Genomic DNA, 24,218 nt, shown 5'->3' on the forward strand with positions numbered 1-24,218 from the left:
CCAGATAATCATGATGGTGTGTTCACTCACCTAGAGCCAGACATCCTGGAATGTGAAGTGGGCCTTAGGAAGCATCACTACAAACAAACCTAGTGGAGGTGATGGAATTGCAGTCAAGCTATTTCAAATCCTAAAAGATGATGCTGTGAAAGTACTGCACTCAATATGCCAGCAAATTTGGAAAACTCAGCAGTGGATACAGGACTGCAAAAGGTCAGTTTTCATTCCAATCCCAAAGAAAGGCAATGCCAAAGCATGCTCAAACTACCACACAATTGCAGTCATCTCACACGCCAGTCAAGTAATGCTCAAAATTCTCCAAGCCAGGCTTTAGCAATACGTGAACAGTGAACTTCCAAATGTCCAATCTGTTTTTAGGAAAGGCAGAGGAACCAGAGATCAAATTGCCAACATCCGCTGGATCATCAAAAAAGCAAGAGAATTCCAGAAAAAATCTATTTCTGCTTTATTGACTATGCCAAAGCCTTTGACTGTGTGGATCACAATAAATTGTGAAAGAGATGGGAATACCAGACCACCTGACCTGCCTCTGTGAGAAATCTGTATGCAGTCAGGAAGCAACAGTTAGAACCGGACATGGAATAACAGACTGGTTCCAAATTGGGAAAGGAGTACGTCAAGGCTGTATATTGTCACCCTGCTTATTTAACTTATATGCAGAGTACATCATGAGAAATGCTGGCTGGATGAAGCACAAGCTGGAATCAAGATTGCTGGGAAAAATATCAATAACCTCAGATATGTAGATGACACCATCCTTATGGCAGAAAGTGAAGAAGAACTAAAGAGCCTTTTGATGAAAGTGAGAGGAGAGTGAAAAAGTTGGCTTAAAGCTCAACATTCTGAAAACGAAGATCATGGCATCTGGTCCCATCACTTCATGGCAAATAGATGGGGAAACAGTGGCTGACTTTATTTTTGGGGGCTCCAAAATCACTGCAGATGGTGACTGCAGCCATGAAATTAAAAGACGCTTACACCTTAGAAAGAAAGTTATGACCAACCTAGACAGCATATTAAAAAGCAGAGACATTACTTTGCCAACAAAGGTCTGTCTAGTCAAGGCTATGGTTTTTCCAGTAGTCATGTATGGATGTAAGAGTTGGACTGTAAAGAAAGCTGAGCATAGAAGAACTGATGCTTTTGAACTGTGGTGTTGGAGAAGACTCTTGAGAGTCCCTTGGACTGCAAGGAGATCCAACCAGTCCATCTGAAAGCAGATCAGTCCTGGGTGTTCATTGGAAGGACTGATGTTGAAGCTGAAACTCTAATACTTTGAGCACCTGATGCGAAGAGTTGACTCAATTGAAAAGACCCTGATGTTGGGAAAGATTGAGGGCAGGAGGAGAAGGGGATGAGAGAGGATGAGATGGTTGGATGGCATCACTGACTCAATGGACATGAGTTGGGTGGGCTCCGGGAGTTGATGATAGACAGGGAGGCCTGGCGTGCTGAGGTCCATGGGGTTGCGAAGAGTCGGACACGACTGAGCGAATGAACTGAACTGAACTGAACTGATAGGTTTACAGGGCTTCCCGGCTAGCACAGTGCTAAAGAATCCACCTACCAACACAGCAGATGCAGGTCTGATCCCTGTGCAGGGAAGATCTCTAGAGTAGGAAATGTCTACCCACTTCAGTCTTCTTGCCTTCAAAATTCCACAGACAGAGAAGCCTGGCGAGCTACCATCCAAGGGGTTCACAAAGAGTCAGAAGTGACTAGCTCATGCTCATTCACACACACACACAGAGAGACACGTACACATTTACAAAGTGAAATAGCATTAAGTAAAAAAGATCTCATTTAAAGAAAGAATCGTTTTTACTTATAAGTGGCCAGTCATATGCAATGAAGTGTTTCAAGTGGCTGAGGAAATAACAAAAGTGTTTTTTGATCTCTCTTCTTATTCTCTGGGCTTCAAAAATCTTTGAAATCTGCCACCGGAGACAGAAGAATGAAAACCTTCCCTAGCCTGAGCTCTCCATTGTCTTAGTAAACACTTCACCTCCTGAATAAGTTCTACACTTCTGTAAACTGAGTTCCACCAGTAAAGAACCCTCAACTTAAAGCCCATACCACTGTGAATTCGAATTTATCCAAGTTACAGAATTTCACAAAGAAAAGCAACTCTATTTTCAGCCCTAATTGCAATTAGCCAAGAAAACAAGTACACTTGCAAGGGGTCACGCTCCGAAGTTCTTTCTGGAAGAAAATGCTTAGGAATTTGTATTCCACGTTCCCACAGAAACGATGTTAAATAACACTTGAGCCCACAAAGGCTTACTGACCTCACTGTGTCTCTAAGGCATAAAAACAACTGGCAGGACCAGGCAAGGTGCCTCAGCCCGGGAGTAGGGTGTGCTCCTTCTAGCACCTGGCTTCTCCTTCTTTTTCTCTCACCAACACATTGGTTTATTTGGGGTTTTTTTTTCATTTATCTTCATTTATTATAAATTATTTTCATTTATCTTTTTAAAATTGAAGTATAGCTGATTTACAATGCTGTGTTAATCTCTGCTGCACAGCAACATGATTCAGTTATGCAGATATATGCATTCTTTTTTATAGTCTTTTCCATTGCGGTTTATCTCAGCATATAGACTACAGCTCCCTGTGCTATACAGTAGGACCTGGCTGTTTGTCCATTCTATGCGATAGTTTGCATCTGCCAGCCCCAAACTCCCGGTCCATGCCTTCCCCAACACCTCGGCAATCACAGGTCTGTCCTCTACATCTGTGACCCGGTCCATGCCTTCCCCAACACTTCGGCAACAACAAGTTGTCCTCTACATCTGCGAGTCTTTTTCTGTTCCATAGCTAGGTTCATTTTAAGGACTACTTTCTGTTATATGACTTCTGCAGTTCAGCAGCAATCACTCAAGAGGCTATTCGGGAAAACCACTGCCACCTACTCACCTGGAATTGCTCTGGCAAAAGTTATCAGGGGCTTTCTCATCTCCATGTCCATTCATTTCTCTGAAAAATTCAAATTTCCTGACTTCCGACCTCTCTGTTGTTGTTTTCAGCTAGCTCCCTCTTTCCCTCTCACTTCCTCTCTCTGAACTTTCCCCTATTCCTGTCTTACCTCTTGACCACTTCTCTTTCTCACTGGTTGATGCCTTCCTCTATCCATTTTTAAATGCTGGTGTTGTCTGTGTCCTACCATAGGCCCCTTTTTTCATTCTGCCTCTTTCTTATAGGGAGACTCACTTGTCCTCATAATTTAAAATGCCTGGTACATAAGAAGTGCTTTCACTGTTATCCTTCAAAATCCAATTTAAATATCACCTCTTGCCCAAAGCCTTAGCGAACCTCCTCCACACTCCCTTCACCAGAAGAATCCTCTGTCATTTGTGCTCTCCAAGCACTTAATATAAACTTCTAGAATAGCCATCAGCAATCAGCATAACCTATTCTATCTTAATAGGCTGGTCGCCTGCACCAGACTGTGAGCCCCTCAACAGAAGGGTTGATTTCATTGAATTCTATTCGATAAGCATCAGTAAGTGTGACCACTTCATGATCAAGCTCAGATCTACAGGTCAAGCAAAGAAATAGAAGACCTGGGGCATGTCAAGATCCATAAAATGTGATCTTTGCCCCCAAGGAACTTAATTCACATTTGAGTAAAAAAGACAGATATCAAAATCAATAACTAAACACCAAGAGGGGGAAATGCAATATTCATTCATTCAATCCATCCATAGATATCCAGTGCCTTTTAAGTGCCAAGCACTGTATAAAGTGCTAGAGATACAGGATAAACAAGACAGACAAGGAAAGGAGACATGGAATTATATTTTAATGATCCTTTGAAGTACCTGAAACTGCTGCTTCTATGTCAGACCTTTCTAACAAAGGATTTCTCATTATCCTTCTACATTGGACTTGACTTTTTTGGTTGTTCCTTCTTAGTCATTTCACATATGATGCAAGACTTATGAAGCAACAGCTTTTTCTTTTATATCTGCCAAAGAATCAAGTAAATGAGTTAAAATGTACTTAATAGCTTTTAGGAGATTATTTTAAGAGGTAACAGACTAACATAAACATGTAATTAAAAAATTACACAAGTCTTAAAGAGGGGCTAAAAAACAAAAAGTTAAATAGTTCCACGATTACTCTTAGCTTAAATGAAAAAGCATGCTAAGCTCCAGCTCATAAATAACTATACAATATGTTGGGCTCAGGAAGGAATTTTCCTGGCGACCACATATTACGTACACATTATAATTCAAATGTTGGGCAATACTTTCTTCTATGGCTAAAGGGGACAATTACAAGACTTGAGAAGGAAATTCTCATAGACTAAATATATTGTCATCAGAAGCTTATAAGTCAGTCAAAGTCTTAAACGGAGCTTTCAGAATTGAGACCAGGTAACTGAAAACTGAAAGCAGATCAGGACCTTGGATTCTCCAGTCATAGTTTTTTTTTTTTTTCCCCCTCTGTTAATGCTCTTAGAAAATCTTCTCAAATTAAGTTGGCTTATCCTCTGGCATGGAATCTGTTTAGGGAACACACTCTAGCTCCCCTGACAAATACACCAAGGAGAATCAGCCCCAGGAAAGTGCAATTTAAAAACAGAAAAATCAAGACTGCTTCATACATCTGTCTCTGCAAACTTATTCCAACATGTCTAATGATATTTTCAGAGGGAAGCACAAACCTATTAAATAATGGTGGGTCCGGGAAAATTAAGGCATGCCAACATATAAAATCATAGTATAACTTTGTTCAAAATTCCCAAATGGCGTCACAACACAGCGGCACAACTGTTCTTGTTTTGTGTGAACAACTTACTTGTTTCTGATGATTCTAATTCCAAGATTGAAAATGAATGGAGGGCTTCCCTGGTGGCTCAACGGTAAGGAATGTGCCTGACAATGCAGGGGACATGGGTTCGATCCCTCATCGGGGAAGATCCCACATGCCACAGGGAAACTGGGCCCGTGCACCACAACTACTGAGCCTGTGCTCTAGAGCCCGGGAGTTACAACTACCAAAGCCCGAGCACCCTAGAGCCTGCGCTCCACAGTAACAGAAGCTACCCCAGTGAGAAGCCCGTGCACCACAGCTAGAGAAAAGCCCACATGATAATGAAGCCCCAGCAGCAATGATGACCCAGGCACAGCCAAAAAATAAATCTTTTCAATGAATGGAAATGCTAACCTCTCAATCCATCCTATCATGTGTAAAATTGATAGCTAGTAGGAAGTATTAACAGAGAGAGCTTAGCTCTTTGATGACCAAGAGGGGTGGGATGGGGTGGGGTAGGAGGGAAATAAGTAATCAGGAGAAGCTACCAGTCTTGGATAATCAAGAGATTATCCATCATGAAGAATGTTCATATATATTTAACAAGATGAAATCTGCTTTTTTAATAAAATCCGACCAGATGCAGAGTCCTGAACTCAGTGAAGCTTGAAAATTGTGAAGTAGCACTGTTGTTACCTAACTTTCACCAAACAGTGAAAGTATGTGTTAACGCTGGAAGAAAACCAAAGAGATAGAGCAATATCTTAACTTTGGTTCCAAGTGTTTAAGCGATTTGGCTGATGTAGAAAAGTGTCGCTCTCATGTTATCAAATTTTACCTTCTCCAAGATTTCCTAAAGGGGCACCGAATGATAGTTATAAATGTAACCATAAAACTCCATAGAGGTTACTTAAGCTCAGTCACCTACAATTCTTGTCTGCCATTTGTCTGACTTCTGTTCCCTTAAACAAAGAATCAAAAACAGAATTTTGTCTGAATTTTTAAACATTCCATAAATCCAAGCAAGCCATTCCTTAACCCTATTATTCATGAATACTGATGAATATTTACATGTTAGCAGCTTGTAAATGCTCCTGCAATTTACCTTCTTAATTGGCACATATTTGCATCTAACTCATTGCTTCAAAAGAACCTTAAAAAGTTAACTTTGTAAATATATTATGTTTGTGATAAATACAGATTTTGTCACTTATACCTTGATGTGAGGGCTTCCCTGCTGGCTCAGTGGTAAAAAAAAAAACCTGCCTGCCAATGCTGGAGACTTGGGTTCGATCTCTGGCTCGGGAAGATCTCTTGGAAAAGAAAGCGAAAACCCACTCCATTTGCCTGAAAAAAATCTACTTGCCTGGAAAATCCCATGGACAGAAGAGCTTGGCAGGCTACCCAGTCCATGGGTTCAAAAAGAATCAGACACAACTTAGCAACTAAGCAAGAACAACTTTGATGTGACATAAATCAATCAAAATTAACACTTATGACCAAGTGTGCCACTCATTTGAATATATGCTCGAAGGACCAGTCAACACTAACAAAATACTCCTGGAAATTAAATGTTAAGTCAAAAGCATAGCTGACTGTGCAAAAGATTTCATAATGCTGACAAGCCTTAATTTTAGACTTTGGAAACAAAACAAATGCAGATATGCAGGTCAACATTCTAGTAAACACAGCAGGATCAGCCCTTGGTAACGCACTCACGTGTCATATTTAATGATTAAATAAATGTTCTACACTATTGCATTTATAAAGGAAAGAGGAATCTAGGATTCTGTTTAGAGTCAAGCCTAGCATTTCCTTTCCAACTTTATTTCAGATTTACCAACTGCCAAATGTACTTTAAGCACCTAGGCTATTGGCAGTACTAAGTTGCTGGGCAAGAAAAGTTAAGCCAACTATTCTCACCATAACTCATGTGCAAGCTACAACACTGTTCTCGAATTTCACTAGGTCAAGCCAAGCAACTTACATCCCAATCCTGTTTTGCAACTAACAACACACACACACAAAGAGATACATTAGGTTGTAAAGCCAGATTCTGCCCCTCTACATGGCCTAGAAATCTTTTCTTACTCTGACTGTATATAAATAGTTAACAGTAAATGGACCAAGAATTAGTTTCAAAAAACTAAAATCTTACTGTCCAGATCTAATTATCTGAAGTTTCACTGGATCAACCAAAACTAGTTTCCCAAGATCAATTTCTAGAAATTGTCTTGATAGAGCTAACATACATCAATTGTACGCGTGTGACTCAAAAACAATTAGAAAGGTTATGTAAAGTATACATTAATAACTATGATTAGGAACTTCAAAGGTAGCCCAGATTTCAAACTTAGTCATTTTTATATATACCGTAATACAGATACAGTCCTGCATGCATCACTGTATCTAATACATGTCTGCCATTCAAATTCCATTATCTAAATGGAATTCTGTTTGTTTTATAGGCTCATTCTGGACAAGCCATTCAGTAACTCTGCATTCAACCTGACTGCTGCTGCTGTTGCTGCCAAGTCGCTTCAGTCGTGTACGACTCTGTGCGACCCCATAGACGGCAGCCTACCAGGCTCCCCCGTCCCTGGGATTCTCCAGGCAAGAACACTGGAGTGGGTTGCCATTTCCTTCTGCAATGCAGGAAAGTGAAAAGTGAAAGTGAAGTAGCTCAGTCATGTCAGACTCTTCTCGACACCATGGGCTGCAGCCTACCAGGCCGCTCCATCCATGGATTTTCCAGGCAAGAGTACTGGAGTGGGGTGCCAAATTTCCTGTCAACCAAGGACCATACATAAACCCCAGGTATTATCAACAAACAAGCAACACAATTCAATCACGGACTATACGCCTAAGGAATCTTAAATTGATACTACACCACTGGTGTGTTGCAATTACCTAAAATAGCCTCAATTTTTTTCACAAACTAAAAGGACTAATACAAAAGAATTTTGAGCCAGATCAAATTTCACTACTATAAAAACAAAATATAAGAAAAAAGATTCTAAGTCTCAGGTAGTAACTCTACTTCTTTCTATGAGTCAGAATATAAAAATTCTTCTTCGTTAAAGAATTAATTACAATACTTCCCTGAGGTCAATTTAGTGAGAGTCTGTCAATATTTATAAAAGACCCTAAAGATTTTTAATACAATTGAGTACTTATTTACATAATTTTGAACATGATACTGATTTCATATAAAAATAAATGAAGAGCCTAATGCATAGTTCACAGATTTGTAAGCTTTTGGTCTTCAATGCATTTTCACATTTATCTTCACAGTAATGTACATTGTTCTCATGTGTCCCATTCAGTGAAATCACCCATATTATGAAGTCCGTAAGAGTTTCTTTGGATTTTTCACTTATTCACTACTTAGAATATCACCTTGCATTTGATAGGCTTATTAAATAATTACTTATTAAATTGTTGAATTCAATGGGCAGACTGAAAGATCATAAAAGGCAGAAATTACACTCAGCCTAATTCTGTGCAGACCTTAGAAAGAAATCTTGCAGATTTTTAAGTAGTCAACTTTAATGTCTATGATGAGAAGGCTGTAATTTAAATGTTCTCAAACAGAAAATTTATTTCTAGGAGACAAGAGAGCATAGTTATAAATGAACAGACTCTGAAATTTGCCTCTCAGCGTTAAGTCCCTCATCTATTTGAATCTGATTTCCATATATGCTGTGAGATAAGAAACCATATTCATTTTAATTCAACTATTACAGCCCCATGAGTTAAATACATTCTCATTTCTCAATAAATAAATGAACAGACTCTGGGATCAGACAGCCCCAGATTCAAAACTTGGTTCCATCAAGTGGCACTGGGAAAGTTGATTACCTCTGCTGGGTCTCAATTTCCCCATATGTAAAACTGATCTATTGATGCCATCTAACTCATAAACATTAAATAAGGAATATGATTGGGCATGTAGAGTAATTGGTATGGCACCCAGCACACAGTAACACATGGTGTTCATTTGGGTAGCACTGGCCTTAAATTGGGCTTCCATGGTGGCTCAGACGGTAAAGCAACTGCCTGTTAACGCGGAAGACCTAGGTTCAATCCCTGGGTCAGGAAGATCCCCTTGGGAAGGAAATGGCAACCCACTCCAGTACTCTTGCCTGGAAAATTCCATGAATGGAGGAGCCTGGTAGGCTACAGTCCATGGGGTCGCAAAGAGTCGGACACGACTGAGCAACTGCACTGGTTGGTTCACTGGCCTTAAACTACAAAGATCAAAGTAATATATTTGGTATGTAGAGTTTTATAGCAAATTTGCTAGTCCTCTAAAATATTATAAGCATTTTTTTCTGCAAAAGAGAAACCTATTTGAAGGTGTCTGGACTACTGAAGTTCCTATTAGTAATAATGATTTCCCAGTATATGAATAGAGCTGGGTTTGCAGACACTGTAAGCAACACACCAGTCTATTCTGACTTGGTTCTGGTCAAGCCATGCTCTGGGAATTATCTGATTTAAAAAAAAAAAAACAACCATTAATTGTCCTTCTAGTGATAAAACCATTTGATAATGCTTTAGGGATAAACATTAAGTTGTATAAAACTGATAGTAATGCAAATAATATCCGTCCGCAGCAATACAAAGAAATATTCTTTGGTAGAGATACAATTGATTTCCATCCTGTAGAAAAGATGACTCCAGCATTTATACCTATAGAATTGTCTTACAACATATTAGTCAGTTTGGCATCTATTAGCAAATCATTTCAGCATTCCTGATTGTGTGTGTGTGTGTGTATGTGAAAGAGACAGAGAGAAATCTCGACTTTTCAAATTCTCTTTATCATGGACCAAGATGTTAGAACTGATCCTCTTAAACAGCATATGTGTTTTGAAATGTTTTTCACTGCAAGGGGAAAACACCTGGATTATTCAGAACTCTGAAGACATGAGTTTGACTCCCTACTCAGCCAGTTGATTTATTCTGGCCAAAGTCAAATACCCTTCTCCAAGAAGGAGTTTTCTCAACTGTGACATATAGAGCAACTACACTGCCACATCTATGTATTTTCTGGAGCACATAAGATAATCAAAAGAGGACTCCATTGCATAAAACAACACACATTTATATTATCACCCTCATGTAGCCACATGACATCACCTACACCCCGGTGTGAACAAACTATAAACCTGGAAAACACTCAAGAGGTAGGTAAGAGCTGCCATGGCCCCAAGACAGCAGGAATCAGGCTCCTGGTCCTCGATAGCCTCAGCTCTAAACTTATCTTTGTCACAAGAAACTGTTTGGAAGGACTGATGCTGAAGCTGAAACTCCAATACTTTGGCCACCTGATGTGAAGAACTGACTCATTTGAAAAGACCCTGATGCTGGGAAAGATTGAAGGCAGGAGGAGAAGGGGACGACAGAGGATGAGATGGTTGGATGGCATCACTGACTCAATGGACATGAGTTTGGGTAAACTCCGGGAGTTGGTGATGGACAGGGAAGCCTGGAGTGCTGTGGTCCATGGGGTCACGAAGAGTCGGACACGACTGAGCAACTGAACTGAATGTGATATCAAGAGGTACTTGACATGTCATAGCCTAGGTTTCCTTAATTCTTTGGGGGTGACTTTCAAATAAGAAATAGGAGTAACTAAGATTTTGAAAGGACAATGAATTTTCCAGGCAAGAGTACTAGAGTGGGTTGCCATTTCCTTCCCAAGGGAATCTTCCTCACCCAGGGATTGAACCCAGGTCTCCCACGTTAACAGGCAGTTTACCGTCTGAGCCACCATGGAAGCCCAATTTAAGGCCAGTGCTACCCAAATAAAGTGATAGCTTCCTCAAAAAGAGGGCTTCCCTCATAGCTCAGTTGGTAAAGAATCTGCCTGCAATGTGGGAGACCTGGGTTTGATTCCTGGGTTGGGAAGATTTCCAGAGTATTCTTGCCTGGTGAGTCCCATGGACAGAGGAGCCTGGCAGGCTACAATCTATGGAATCCCAAGTGTTGGATATGCCTTAGTGACTAACCCACGATCAGGCAAATACCCAGTTTTACATGGTTTGGAGTCAACAGTCAAATGGCCTGACATCCACTAATAATTCACTAGGGTAGTTCCGCTCCGTTTCTGTCTCTTATGGAGTGCGTTGCCATTTCCTTCTCCAATGCATGAGTGAAAAGTGAAAGTGAAGTCGCTCAGTCGTGTCCGACTCTTAGCGACCCTGTTGGACTGCAGCCTACCAGGCGCCTCCGTCCATGGGATTTTCCAGGCAAGAGTACTGGAGTGGGGTGCCATTGCCTTCTCCACTTAAGAGGTCTTAGAAGAGACTAAAAGTGTTGGAAAATACTAATGTAATTGGTCAGAACTACTTTTAGAGCCTTACTGTACCAAAGAATATAACTTGCTTCCTGTATGAATCATATACCAAAGGCAATTGCTTTGCCCATTGTTGATTACCTATTGTAACAGAAAAGGCTGGCATGTAATGAAATGTTTACTGCTACACTGTGCGACTCCTGAAGCATTTAAGTTACACAGATTGGCTCTGCTAGGATTTCTAGTAGGAGACTCTAAGAACATTTAAATTTTTTTTCTCCTCTCTTCTCTGTCTCCTAAGAAGACTGCCACAAGGTAGCCTGGATTCTGTATCTTTTAGTTTTTATATTTTCTTCAGAAAAAAAATTACAAAATAAAACACATTAAGATGTTAGGTACTCACTTTAAATTTTTGTTGGTACAATTCGACAAGACTTTAAAAATCAGCTTTGCCTTATACCCTGTCTCCTTCTCTAATAATCTGACACATATTTTGATGGGTTCCTTAAGTCAGCATCTTCAGCCAGAGATAAAAGCCAATATAGAAAAACAATGAAAGCAGTCAGTGTATTAGAATCATCAATGGATTTTAAAATAATTTATCATTTTGCTCTGCTTTCCTATTTTTCTTTTATGCCACTAATAAAACTTGCAAATCGAACTTTGCTCCCTGAAAATAAGGGGAATCTTTCTTAAACAAAGCCAGTTTCCCTACTTAACTATATCCAGTTTACAGGATGGTGAGGCGGTTTTCTTCAAGATGTACCTTTCCCAAGGCTGTTGGTGACCGGTTTCTTCCTGATACCCACAAAGCTGTAGTTCCTGCAACATTGTCCACGCCCACCTCTCTTACTACAGTCTCAACTCTCATCCTGCCTCAGGCAGAGTGGGGTGCTGCTCAAAGGGAACACTTGGGACAACTACTTGCAAAGCAGAACCAGTTGGTACCTGTTGGTGGAAACTCGCATATTCATTGGGCTTTGTGCTTGTCGATCTCCCACTGCTCCACAAAGAAGCCGTGAACCAGTTTTATCCTGCAAACCAGAAACAGGAACTGAACGGGCCGCTAACCAGGCCTCCAAAACAGGAAGCAGGGGACAGTCCCCGTAGCCACCGGAGGGGAACTAATTCATAGCAGAGGACTCCCAGAAGGCTGGCAGCAGCCAAGGCCACTGGCGAGACAAAGCCAAGTTGTGTGCCTATAATTAGGCTTCACCTAGAGGTGGAACCGACTGTAACTCTCAACTGACGACTCTATGAAGCAGACCAAAGGTGACCAAGTTGAGCCAAGGAGCCAGGAGCCTGGGAAGCAGGATCAATGATGACAATCTGCACTTGACTATTTAGGGTAAGAAATGAGTGCTCTACAAACAAGTGTACTTTGTGTTTTGGAGTTTTCTTTTTAGCTTTGCTTTTTTTCTAATTTTCTAGTAAAATCCTTTTTGGAAAATTTTGCCTCCAAGAAAGCAAGAGGAGGCACAGTGCTCTGGGATCCCACAGGGTGAATGATATGCCAGCAAAAAACACAAGCGTGGCTCCACTGGGATAATTTTTTTTAACCCCTTCCTAAACTAGACCTTTTTTTTTTTTTTTATGAGTTTGCCAACATTTGCTCTTTTGATAATTTTCTAAGGCTTGTTCCTTGGTTGAAGAAAGACTGACTGGAAGTGGGAAGGGGCTTGTAGGTGGTCTAGATCAGAGGTTCTCAAACACCATTCTGTTGATTGGCATGAAAGAGTTTTTTATCCATCATGGCGAAATAGGAAAAATAAAATGCATTTTCCCATATATTTACTGTATGTAAAAAGCTATTCTTTAAGATTATGTTTCCCTAATTTAACATTAAAAAGAATGTCTTTTTAAGAAATAGTGGCAGTAGTTGGCTGGTTTTTGAGTTTTCTTTTTCTTTTTAATATCCTTACTTGGAAAAATAAAATCATGACAAATTCATGTCAATCTTCAACTTTTTAAAAACCAGTTCATGGGAACCACTATTTAGGAAATACTGACACCACCTTCTCCAAGTATATGAGACAGTATGGATAAAAGCTTCACTGGATTTAAAAGCAGAAGATGCAGAAGTGGGCTGGAAGATTCTCAGGAACTTCTCATTCTGAGATATACAGGATACAAAGGTTATGTTTGCTTTGTTTTGTTATCAAATAAGATTGGAAGTCCTAGGGAGCTGTGCTGGAAGCAAGTGAAACCAAACCCAGAAAGTTCAGATGCCTGTCCAGTGACATGGCCAAATAGGAGACTATTATCACAAGCAAGGCGGGAACACTACACAGATGAAAATATAAAGGCTAAATTCTTAAAATTTTGACCTGCATATGTTTCCTTCCTGTTCCCCACTGCTGCTACTGGGTGATAGGCTGAGTAAGAGATTGCAATCTACAGAAAGCCTGCCTAAGAGAAAGGCCAGGGGATACAATGGTAGTTTGGGTGGGGGGCGGGGGGCGCGGTGTGGAGGCAGGGAAGGGGGAAACAGGCAGCCATTCAATTGTGAGCCCCCTAAGAAGGAGTGAGGTGGCCGTGAACAGAACACTGTCCCTGGGTCTTAGATCAGCTGGAATTCAAAGACCATAAATAGGTTTGGAGGGGGTGAAGGTGAAAGTGTTCCTAGATCTCCTGCTGACATCGCTTCCTCCTTCGCTGAACATCCTTCTTCCTCCCTCACCGTCCCTCACCTCCCTCCTCTCCCCAAAACTTCCCAAGCCTTCCTTTGTCCCCTGCCTCACCACAGCCTCTCCTTCCAACACCACCAATCCAAAGTGATACTCCTACACCCAGCCAAGACACTACCAGAAGCTAGGTAAATACATGTTACCAATTCTAACTCAGGGCAAGATGGACTCAAAGTCTCAGTTTTAGGTTGGCCAGCAACATAGTTTTACTGCTTAAATAGACAAAGGGGCTCCAGACTTCAAGTACATTGAGTTAGGAGGGCTCTTACAGGCTAGACCCAAATCTAACCACCATCTATAATACTGTTTCTAAGAAAAAGTGTGCTTCTGGTTCTAAGCAGCAACCTTAAATCATTTAGGCTGAATGAATGAATATAACTCCTTTATGGTTCAGTTTTCTCATAAGCAAATAGGGGAATAAGAAAGTCTATCCCAGCTACACTTTGCAAAAGTAGTGTTCATTTTTTTAAAAAAATTTGATTCCCTGCCATTTGGGGCCTATCTACCTCAGTGGAATAGCTCTGCATCACCAACTTCTATATCACTGACATTTGTATCACTAAGATCGCTTAGCTTTTCTAGAAATTTACTGTCTACAATGCAGGGGTCTGGGAAGGGGTGTTATTAGCCTGTCAACCGACATCTCTGAGTGATAGTCTTGTATATATGATGAATTTTCATAAAATATTGGATAGAATATTAGTTTCAAGATGGAAATGAAAGAGAGAATGACAAGGGTAGTCAAAGAACAAACTTGATTATAGTTGAACAATAATCAAATAGGAAAAATCAGTGAAAACCTGTAACTGCAATCTACTCTTTAGAAAACCCCCGTACACATAAAGAGCAGAAGCTCGTAAAAATGTAATCAAACTACTTCAACGCCAACATTCCATTTTAAATGTTGAGGCCCTTGTAAATCCTCCTTGTTTACCATTCTATCTCAAGTTAGGGGTCACCTCTGACCCACCCTTCTTCCAGTTTGATTCTAGAGGCTACTTCCTGGAAGCACAAAGCATTCTGCAAGGATGCTCACAACCAGGAATCTGCACTTGAATCTGTGCTGCTCACCAACCCTGAGCTCCTGGAGATGGCAACATTATATATACACGCGGTTCATTCATCTCTATGAACTGAAGTGATTCCTTTTTAAATCAATACTGCTATAATTTTAAAGTACAGAATTTAGGGCTGGAGGGAATCTCAGAGACCAGTTATTACAACTCTTCTCTGAGATTTTAAATGATTTGCTCCAGGCAATGGCACCCCACTCCAGTACCCTTGCCTGGAAAATCCCATGGATGGAGGAGCCTAGTAGGCTGCAGTCCATGGGGTCACTAAGAGTCAGACACGACTGAGCGACTTCACTTTCACTTTTCACTTTCATGCATTGGAGAAGGAAATGGCAACCCACTCCAGTGTTCTTGCCTGGAGAATCCCAGGGACGCGGGAGCCTGGTGGGCTGCCATCTATGGGGTTGCACAGAGTCGGACACGACTGAAGTGACTTAGCAGCAGAGAAGAACCAAGACCAGAATCCAGATCGTGAAACTCTTGTTCAGATGCTCTGTCCTAGCCCACCTTGCTGCCTTCCTTTGCAAACTCATAGGATTACATGAGAGAATCCTAGAAATTTACTTTCATCTCCCCTCTCTCCCTCCATCCCTGATCCAATTGTTTAGGCCACTGAAGGAGACAAAGGACCTTACTCAGAATTACATGGTTCAGAGCAGAGTCAGGATAAAGACTCAGACCAAACTAGAGGGATAAAGTTCTTCCCACTATGTCATAACGATTCAACTTTAACGTGGCAGTAGTAGATGTAGAGAAGAGGTCAGCATGGGGCCAAAATCTTACCAGGCCTGTTTTTGCAAGGCCTGCAAGCTAGGAATGGTTTTTCTATTTTTTACATGGTTGAGGAAAAAAAAGAAAAAATCAAAAGAATATCACTTTGTGAATAATATGAGATATAAATTTCATAAATCTGACAACATCCATTAACCAAGTTTTGTTGGAATACAGCCATGATGATTTATTTAGATCCTCTTTATGGCTCCTCTTGAGTAACACCTGCAGAGCTGAGGAGGTGTGAGAGGCACCTCCAGGGAAATCTAAAACGTTTATGCCATCTGGCCCTTTACAGAGGACAAACAAGTGCTCTCTTAGAAATCAGAAGTTGAGTTCTACTACTGTTCACCTTGGCCTCCCTCAGTTTAGAAAAACAAAACCGATACCATTTTCATTCTGTCACATCTTCAACGTTTTCTTGCTGAATGAGAGACCTGAGGGTTCGTGTCACAGGCAGGGGTGAAACTGGGGCCTGCCTTGGTTGAGCTCACCAGTGGGATGGGACAGAGCGGGCCCAGAAACACTGGTCTCCCTAGAATGTGCCCTCCTCCCCACTATTCCACATTGCACACAATGGCTCACAAGGTCCCTGCCAGCTCTCCACCGCGAGTTTGATGTTTCCCTCTCTTAATTCTGAGAATAAATCAGTCCAGCTAAATGGAGGTAGCAAGGGTGAAGCCAGACCTTTTAGAGTCAGGCACCCAAAGTGGGACCCTCCATTGACCAGTTGTTACCCATGACCTTGAGCCAGTGATGGAGCCCTTGGTTTTCTCATCTAAGAAGATAGCTAAGTACTTCCCTCATGGGCTTGTTTGGAGTATTAAATGAGATACATTTCAAATGTCTGGTACCTTCTAATCTTTCTCTCTCCCTTTCCCAGAGATAGTATTTGGAGAATAAACATTACGTGAACCTTGTTAGGAAAGTCTTTCAAGTTAGCTTAAAGATTATTTTATAAAAAAATACCCAATCTATCAAAACAATAAAAATAGGCTTAGCATTTCATTGGGTGTTTTCCTCATATATCTTTCAGTTCTTTGAAGCTTTTTCCAAATTATAATCCAAAAATAAAAATGCTGTAATTTTTAGAAACATTTATGTAATTTTTATAGCAAGTCACACAACCAAGCTAAACTATATTCTACCCATTTCCAGTTATGAAGACTAAGACAGTAAAATACACCAGAACCAGAAAATCCTAGTTTATTCAATCTGGCTTCCTTAACATGAAATTCTTGTTCTTAAAATATTCAGTTTTGGCTGAATTCCAAGACTGAAATAAGCCTTCTTCAGGTGTTCTGAAAAGACTGAAGAGAATCAGAACTGGAAACAAGATTGGAATATAAAACCTTCTATGTGATCACAATGCAAGAAACTTATTGTCTGAAAGCACCATTAAATCAAATTTTATGCCCACACTTATAAAAAAATAAATATGTATATATATTCTCAACATTGGTTGTACAGGGTGCTAAAGGTTAATTTCAATAACATGCTTTTATCTCTAACATTTGCTAACAGATAGCAAATTGCTTCAGTCCCTTGAATTGCAGTGACACTTTCTGAAATCTGTAATAGGCTGAAAAGATTTTTTTTCATGAATTACTCTAGCAGTCACTTTAATGGGCACACTTTAATGGCCAATCTAACTTAGTTATTAAAACTGGGTATCAGCGTTTTACATAATGTTAAATTATCTACTTGCCAGCCCATAGGGGTATATGGAGTCATGAAAAATAGACTCTGCTCTTTTTCACCAAAATTCCAACAGAGATATCACGCAAGTTTAGTGTTAAGTTAAAAAAGTTGCTTTTGAAAGTAATTACTTGAAAATTCAAATTGGTAGGAGATGGGAAATCAAGCCACTAAACTTCAGGGAAAGGGAGCTGGGAAGATCGTGACATAACATGCAAATTCACACAGATCCGCTCTGCGTGCAGCTGGCTGCGTGGCAGAAGTCAGAATTTTTGTACTCTCAAAAGTACACGGAAAAAAATGAGGACATCTTCTAAAACAGGCACAGGTATATATAGAAGGAAAATGTGGGCCAAATCTAACAGAAGAGAAACCAAAACACTGAATAAGGCAGGGCTCACTGGGACAAATAACTCGCACTGCAGGCGAACAGAAGTTCTTCAAGAGGACCCCACGCACCCCGGGACTCCCAGCGCGGGCCGGCTGCCGGGCGGTCAGACTCTCTGCCCCGAGCTGCGAGCGACCCGAGCAGTCACGCAGCGCGGCTCGCTGCCCCTAAGGTGGGGCAAGAAGTAAATAAGTAAGACGCTCAATTGCTGCCCAGAAACTGATCGATTTTTCCTATGGGGGCGGGGGGGTGGGGTGGGAAACAACAGCTTTCCCTTTGCGGTGGCCCCTGACCGCGGAGGCCGGGGCCCTGCATTGTTAAATCGCACGCACCTGCATTGTAAAATCGGTCCAGCACCGCAGTTTCCCCAAAGTCCAGTTTCCCAAAATGCAGGGTCTCCAGGGCGGCGCCCACCGTCTCGCACGCCTCCCGCAGGCACTGCAGGGCCTCGCTCTCGGCCACCACCAGCTGCCCCTGGCTCGCCTCGTTGATGACATAGGCCACCGTGGTCCGTCGGCCGCCTCCGCCCCCAGAGTTGCCCCGGCACCGGGTGGCGCTGCTCCCGGAGGTGGCACTGGGACACCCGGCGCCGGGAGCGGCGGCACTTTCCACGTTCCAGAAGCTGCCCGGTGGCGGCGGTGGCAGCTGGTTCTCCTCGCCCTCGGCCGCCGTGGCCGCTCCTCCCCTCCGGTAGCTGCCGCCCTCGGCGAAGGGTGGCACGGAGAAAGTGATGCCCTCGCCCGCCTCCGCGCTCATCTCTCCCGGCCGGACTGCCGCGGCGGCGTCGCCCGCCCAGCCGCACCGTCTGGCCAGCCACAGCTCAGGGCTGCTCCGCGCGCGCCTGGCTAAGCAGCTGCCATCCCGCGTCGCGCCTTCCGCGCCGCGCCGCCGCCTCCTCTCCGGCGCCCTCTCCCCCGAAGGGACGCCGCTGCCCGGCGGCGGCTCGCCCCTCCTCGGCGCCTCCGTGGCCGCGCCGCTCGCCCGCTGCAGGGTGTAGAGTACAAGGGGTGGGGAGGCCGGCTGAGCGGGAAGGGACAGCGCTTCCTTTTCTTGGCCGGCGGACAAGTCGGCTCGCGAACCTGCTAGGCGGTGCGGCTCAAGGGCGCCGCTCTCCGGGTGCGGTGCGCCCTGGCCCCCGGGGAGCGCGGTCCCGGCTCCTTCAGTGCCGGGCACCCTGGGAGGGGCCGGGGAGTGCGCCCTCTGGGTGGGGAGCTACCTGGCCAGCACCTCGCGGGCGGGCAGACTCCCTGGACCGCGTCCCGGAACAGCGGCAGCGGCCGCCGAAAGGATCCGCCTCCTTCCTCGGCGGCAGCTCCCCTTCATCGGCTCTATTTCCTCCTCCTGCCCCGGCCCCGTTCTCTTCCGATCGCCGCGGCCGCTTCGTCCCGGCACTAGCCGGTCGCTCGAGTCTCGCCGCTCCTTGCAGCCGCTCGCTAGGTCCGCCACCGGCTTTTTGCCGCCCACTCGTCGCGGCACTGAAAGTCTGGGCCCGCCCCGGGGGAGGGCGCTGCTGGGAAGCTCGAGTCCGGACGAAACCGACCGCGTCGCGGCTCCCGGACCGCAGCCCAGCCCGGAGCACCGCGCGAGGCCAAGGTTCTCCTCCGTCACCCACTGGGCTCCCCACCCAAGATAACCTGGAGTAGGCAAAAGCCCGGAGCGCACGCGACTATAGGATGGCCCCCAAAAAAGTCTCTCTTGCGAATACTTGGGTCTTCTCAGCCAGCGCCAGGAGGCACGCGCCACGTTCCCCGTAACCACGGCGCCCTCCTCCGGCCGGTGCCGGCCTAGCTCCGCGATGCTGTCGGGTCCCATGTGAGGCGCGGGGAGCAATAGGGCAGCGTGGGGAGACCTGCGTGGCGCTAGGCCCGAGGATTTTAACTACGGTCCTGCAGGCGGCCTCAACTGGAGAATGGTGTATTGGTGACAGTGGCTCTCCGGGAGTGGCAGGCTGAATTTATCGGGTCTGCCCCTGGTAGACGTTTTCAAGTTTTCAATCGCTCTGCTGTCGTGAATGATTAGCTCCAAGTGCTGAACTGTATAGCATTTGCGTTCCCATTTGAGTTCATAAAATTTCCCCCAACACAACGTATACTTACTTGAGATAGAAAACCGGTTCTATCCTGGACTTGGCAAATCATCTATCTGCCAGATGAAAGAGGGAAATTAAGCAATTACTTCAGTTTTTTTTTTTTTTTTTAATTGCACTAGGGGTGGCGGTGGGGATCGGGGAATGCCTGGCTTGCTTAAGAGCAATCAGAGTATCTACTTATTTGAAAAGTAAAAACATATGTGCAAGTTCTCAGAGAACTTCTCCAGAATGCTATAACTTTAGGAGAACCAGTGGAACCTACAGTGAAATAACGAAACAGGTTTGGACTTTCAGGAACCGAGATGATTAAGTTCTATGAAAAAGGTAGAAGAATACTGCAAATTACATACAAGCTAGGCGGGAAGCGGGGATTCCCTGGTGGATCAGTGGTGAAAAATCCGTCTGTGCAGGAGTGGTGGGTTCTGTCCCTGAGTGGATAAGAAAGAAATGTCAACCCACTCCAGTATTCTTGCCTGAGACATCCCATGGACAGAGGAGCTTGGCAAGCTACAGTCCATGGGGTTGCAAGTATTCCACATGACTTAGCGACTAATCAACAGGGGGAAAGGAGGATAAAATAGTTAAGTAGGAAAGGGTTAAAAGAAGAAAGGAAATAATGTGGGGAAACACCTAGCAGCTGAACAATTGTATCTGCACAATTGTATCCTCAATGAAGCCAAATGACCTTAGCTTTTTCTAAAGATTTGTAAAATAATGGAAGTAAACTTATAATAAGGAAACTGAAATCTATGGGATCCACATCTGCTTTTAAACTTGATACCATAGGAAAATTTAGATATTTAATGAATCGCTGATCATACAGAAACAAAATATGGGTGGATTGCTAATCATTATATGTCCTTTAATATTTCCAACAACTTGTAAAACCTCCAAACTTCTGTGAAAGTATACAATCCTCTACCCTATCCTGACCCAAAACAACAAATGCAGGAGAGTCTTTGGGACCATATCTGGAAAATTAGAATGCCCAAATTCTCAAATAGCATTTAACTACACAAATAAGGCCCAAGAGTATTCATAAAGCTATTTTCTAAAAACCATAATTTTTAGACTACGTCACCTTTGCTTCCTTTCCAGATTATTTCAGAGCCATCGTTCATACACGATTTGTTTTACTTTGGCCACTTAGTTTTATTTAGACTTGATTTAATATCTTCAAAGATGTTACTGATTACTGGCACCCAAACTCCAATACAATGTGGAAGAAAAAAAAAGCAGTTCTTGGTCCCAGGGCTCTCCCACCTAATCAGGCATGGTTTAGCTGGTTAATCGTACACAGCCTTCTTTAAATGAATCCAGATTAAATTTACATTTTTATAGCTGATGAACAGTTCAAAGTGTATAAATTCAAATAGTTCCGTTCACAACTCAAATTGAGTCCTACACAAGTCAAATTGAGTAGGCAGGGACACCATGCTGAGGGCATGGGTGTGGTGCTGAAATCCCCATAGCCTTCAGTTTGCCATGCCTGCCTCAGGGCTTGTGGGTCTGGAGGAATGAAAGCCTTTTTCTAATTGGATCACCCAGAGGTTGCTTTTTGCAATTCATCTGTGTATAAGGAGCAGGGTTTTCTAATCCAAAAGCACATCTAACATGGTAGTGGTTGACAGGAGAGAAATCATTGCCTGGCTGGGCTTCCAGGTATACTCTTAAAGAGATAAAAGGGAAAACTTTAAACCTGAAATGGACAGGTGTCTTCTAGCTAACTAGCTTTTACTTTAGGTGACAGATTTGCCCCTTTCTCTGCATCCTCAGGTAGATAAATAGGAATATTATATACTCTTAATTCCAAAAAGTATTAAATGCTATGTACAAAACAAGGTAAATATAATTTTAAAGTATCAGAAATGAACAAGGAAGCTAGTAAAAGGTATCAAGCAGCTAGGATAAATTAAAAATTTGATTGCTAAATTTAGCTCTGTGCTTTGACTGTCAGAAAGAAAACACATAAAAGTACATAAAAATGTACTTAAAAAGAAAACACGTGTGTACATAAAAGTACACATATTCCTATGAAGAGTCAAGTCTTAATCTGGCACTGAATTCTATAAAGACTTTATTACATAGACTCTGATATGGAGGACACTGGGCAATACAATGCAGTTGAATATGGATTGGTAACAAGTATATATGTTCTTCAGACTTAGATTTCATATTTTTAAAGACAAAGTCATAATATTAAATATTAATTCAGTAAAGGCATTTCAGAGGAATATGTCAGATACAATGCTTTCTAGTTATATCAACTTAAAAAAACAGGAATTGAGGGGATTACATTGTTTATTGCAAGCTCACAAATTGGCCTTCTGCATCAGGGACAAAAAGAATTCAAGGAAATAGAGAAGTAACATATTGTTTAGATCCTTACCACAAATAGAGGCCTCGGTAGAAGCTCTTGGCAAAGACTAAACCATACTGAATGCATGATAGAGTTATAATATCATGAATAGTCTGTGACATCTTTATTTTTTAATTTTTAAAATTTATTTTGGCCTTACTGAGCATGTGGGATCTTAGTTCCCTGCTGCTGCTGCTGCTAAGTCGCTTCAGTCGTGTCCGACTCTGTGTGACCCCAGAGACGGCAGCCCACCAGGCTCCCCCGTCCCTGGGATTCTCCAAGCAAGAACACTGGAGTGGGTTGCCATTTCCTTCTCCAATGCATGAAAGTGAAAAGTCAAAGTGAAGTCGCTCAGTCGTGTCCGACTCTTAGGGACCCCATGGACTGCAGCCTACCAGGCTCCTCCGTCCATGTGATTTTCCAGGCAAGAGTACTGGAGTGGGGTGCCATTGCCTTAGTTCCCTGACCAGGGATCAAACCCATGCCCCTTGTAGTAGAAGCATAGAGCTAGAACTACTAGACTATCAGGGAATTCCCCTGTGACATCTTTATACTTTAAAAAGGCATGGGAGCCTGAGTCTGAGATGAAGGACCTTCCAGACCATTAAGCTACATGAATTTTCTTTGTATCAGTACAAACTCCTAAGCACAGGTGTTTCTGTAATTATGATACACTGGGAAAATTCTCTGTGTTCAATGGCCCTCAGACTCACACTTTCATCTCAGCAATCACATGTCAGTCTAACTCCACCCTGTGCCCTTAATCTCTGGTGTTATTAAGAAGCTGAAAACTTCAGGAAGCAGATTGGCAGCTGTGATGTATAATATAGAACATTTCATGGAAAAAAAAAAGCATGGCAGCAGAGCTGAAGTTTACTGGTTGAAATTATATCCTCATTCAGAATCCATCACACTTCCACTTAGAGATTATCCTTGGGACACCTTTGAGAACACCAACAGGTAAAGGTAAAAATTTTTCCTGAAAAAGAGCTAGAGAAATATAAAGGAGAGATTTCTGCTTCCGATTATAACCAGTTTAAATAATACCGATCAACCCTCTCACCAGAGAAGACTAAGAATGCTGGATAAAATTTAAAATAGAGGTATCAAAGAACTAATGAGAGAATGAGGAGCTATCTGACCAGATTCTCGAAGAAAGGACAGGGATTCAGAGGGCGTGCTTACAGTTGGGGCTGCTTTTGGCTTGACAATTTTTATGAATCTGAATTAGGCAACTGGGAGGCCGAACTATATTTTTGACACTTGGAAGGGTGCAAAAAAAGCAAGGATGATATAGTTTAGAAGTAGGTGTGAACTGGACACAAAATGACCCTTTCATGGATAACAACTCTTCCTCCAAACATCTGAGCAACCCAGGAAATAAATCGCGAACCCTGAAACTGAATTAAGAAAATTCCAGGCATTCAACAAACAAAATTCACTCCAGAGGAAGGTGACATTATCCTGGACCGTGAATTACTAATATAAGATCCATGGATGTAGACAAACATTTGAACGCATGGAAGAATGGTAGGGTAGGAGCAAGAATCTGAATCCAATCCTGCCTCAGCGCCCTGTTCCTGAGTTCTCTTCTCTAGATCCACTCTCCGTTTGTATCTGCATAGTCTGTACCTCCGGAGGCTAACCTGTATGAATTAAATCAATGGGCTTCCTTGCTTTCTGTTTACCAACTGGGTTTGGTCAATGGGGAGTCTAGGCAGGAGATCTGAGGAAGGACGGATATTGTGACTCACGAGTTATGTCAGGCTGGCCATGTTGCTCAATAGGAAGTCGTTTCTCTTCTCAAGGTGGCAGATCCTACAGGAAGTACACGATTTCATATTTGTCCCTCATCTTGTCCTTTGACACCTAGAAATGATGATGGCTCTGAAGCTGCTAGCTCCGAGTTCACAGCTCTTTAAAGCTTCTCTGTAACTCCTCTACACCTTTGCAATTAGTCTTTTTATAAATAAACCCATCTTAAATTGTCTTGGAAACAAATCAAGATCATTCTGTCATTTTTGAGAGTGCACCCAAGTACTGCATTTTGGACTCTTTTTGACTATGAGG

The 24,218-nt window shown here is 42.7% G+C and overlaps 1 protein-coding gene across 1 annotated transcript in view; it reads right to left on the bottom strand.

The window, feature by feature from the left end:
* Positions 1 to 18,902, bottom strand: part of MAP3K5 (mitogen-activated protein kinase kinase kinase 5) — a 228,988-nt gene extending 210,086 nt beyond the window's left edge. The window contains exon 1 of the mRNA XM_027551670.1: positions 18,033 to 18,902. Coding sequence (XP_027407471.1) covers positions 18,033 to 18,456 — 424 coding nt within the window. The 5' untranslated portion in view covers positions 18,457 to 18,902. The remainder of the gene's footprint in view (positions 1 to 18,032) is intronic.
* Positions 18,903 to 24,218: the final 5,316 nt, after the last annotated feature.

Source organism: Bos indicus x Bos taurus, chromosome 9, assembly GCF_003369695.1.
Source record: "Bos indicus x Bos taurus breed Angus x Brahman F1 hybrid chromosome 9, Bos_hybrid_MaternalHap_v2.0, whole genome shotgun sequence".
NCBI classification, from domain to species: domain Eukaryota; kingdom Metazoa; phylum Chordata; class Mammalia; order Artiodactyla; family Bovidae; genus Bos; species Bos indicus x Bos taurus.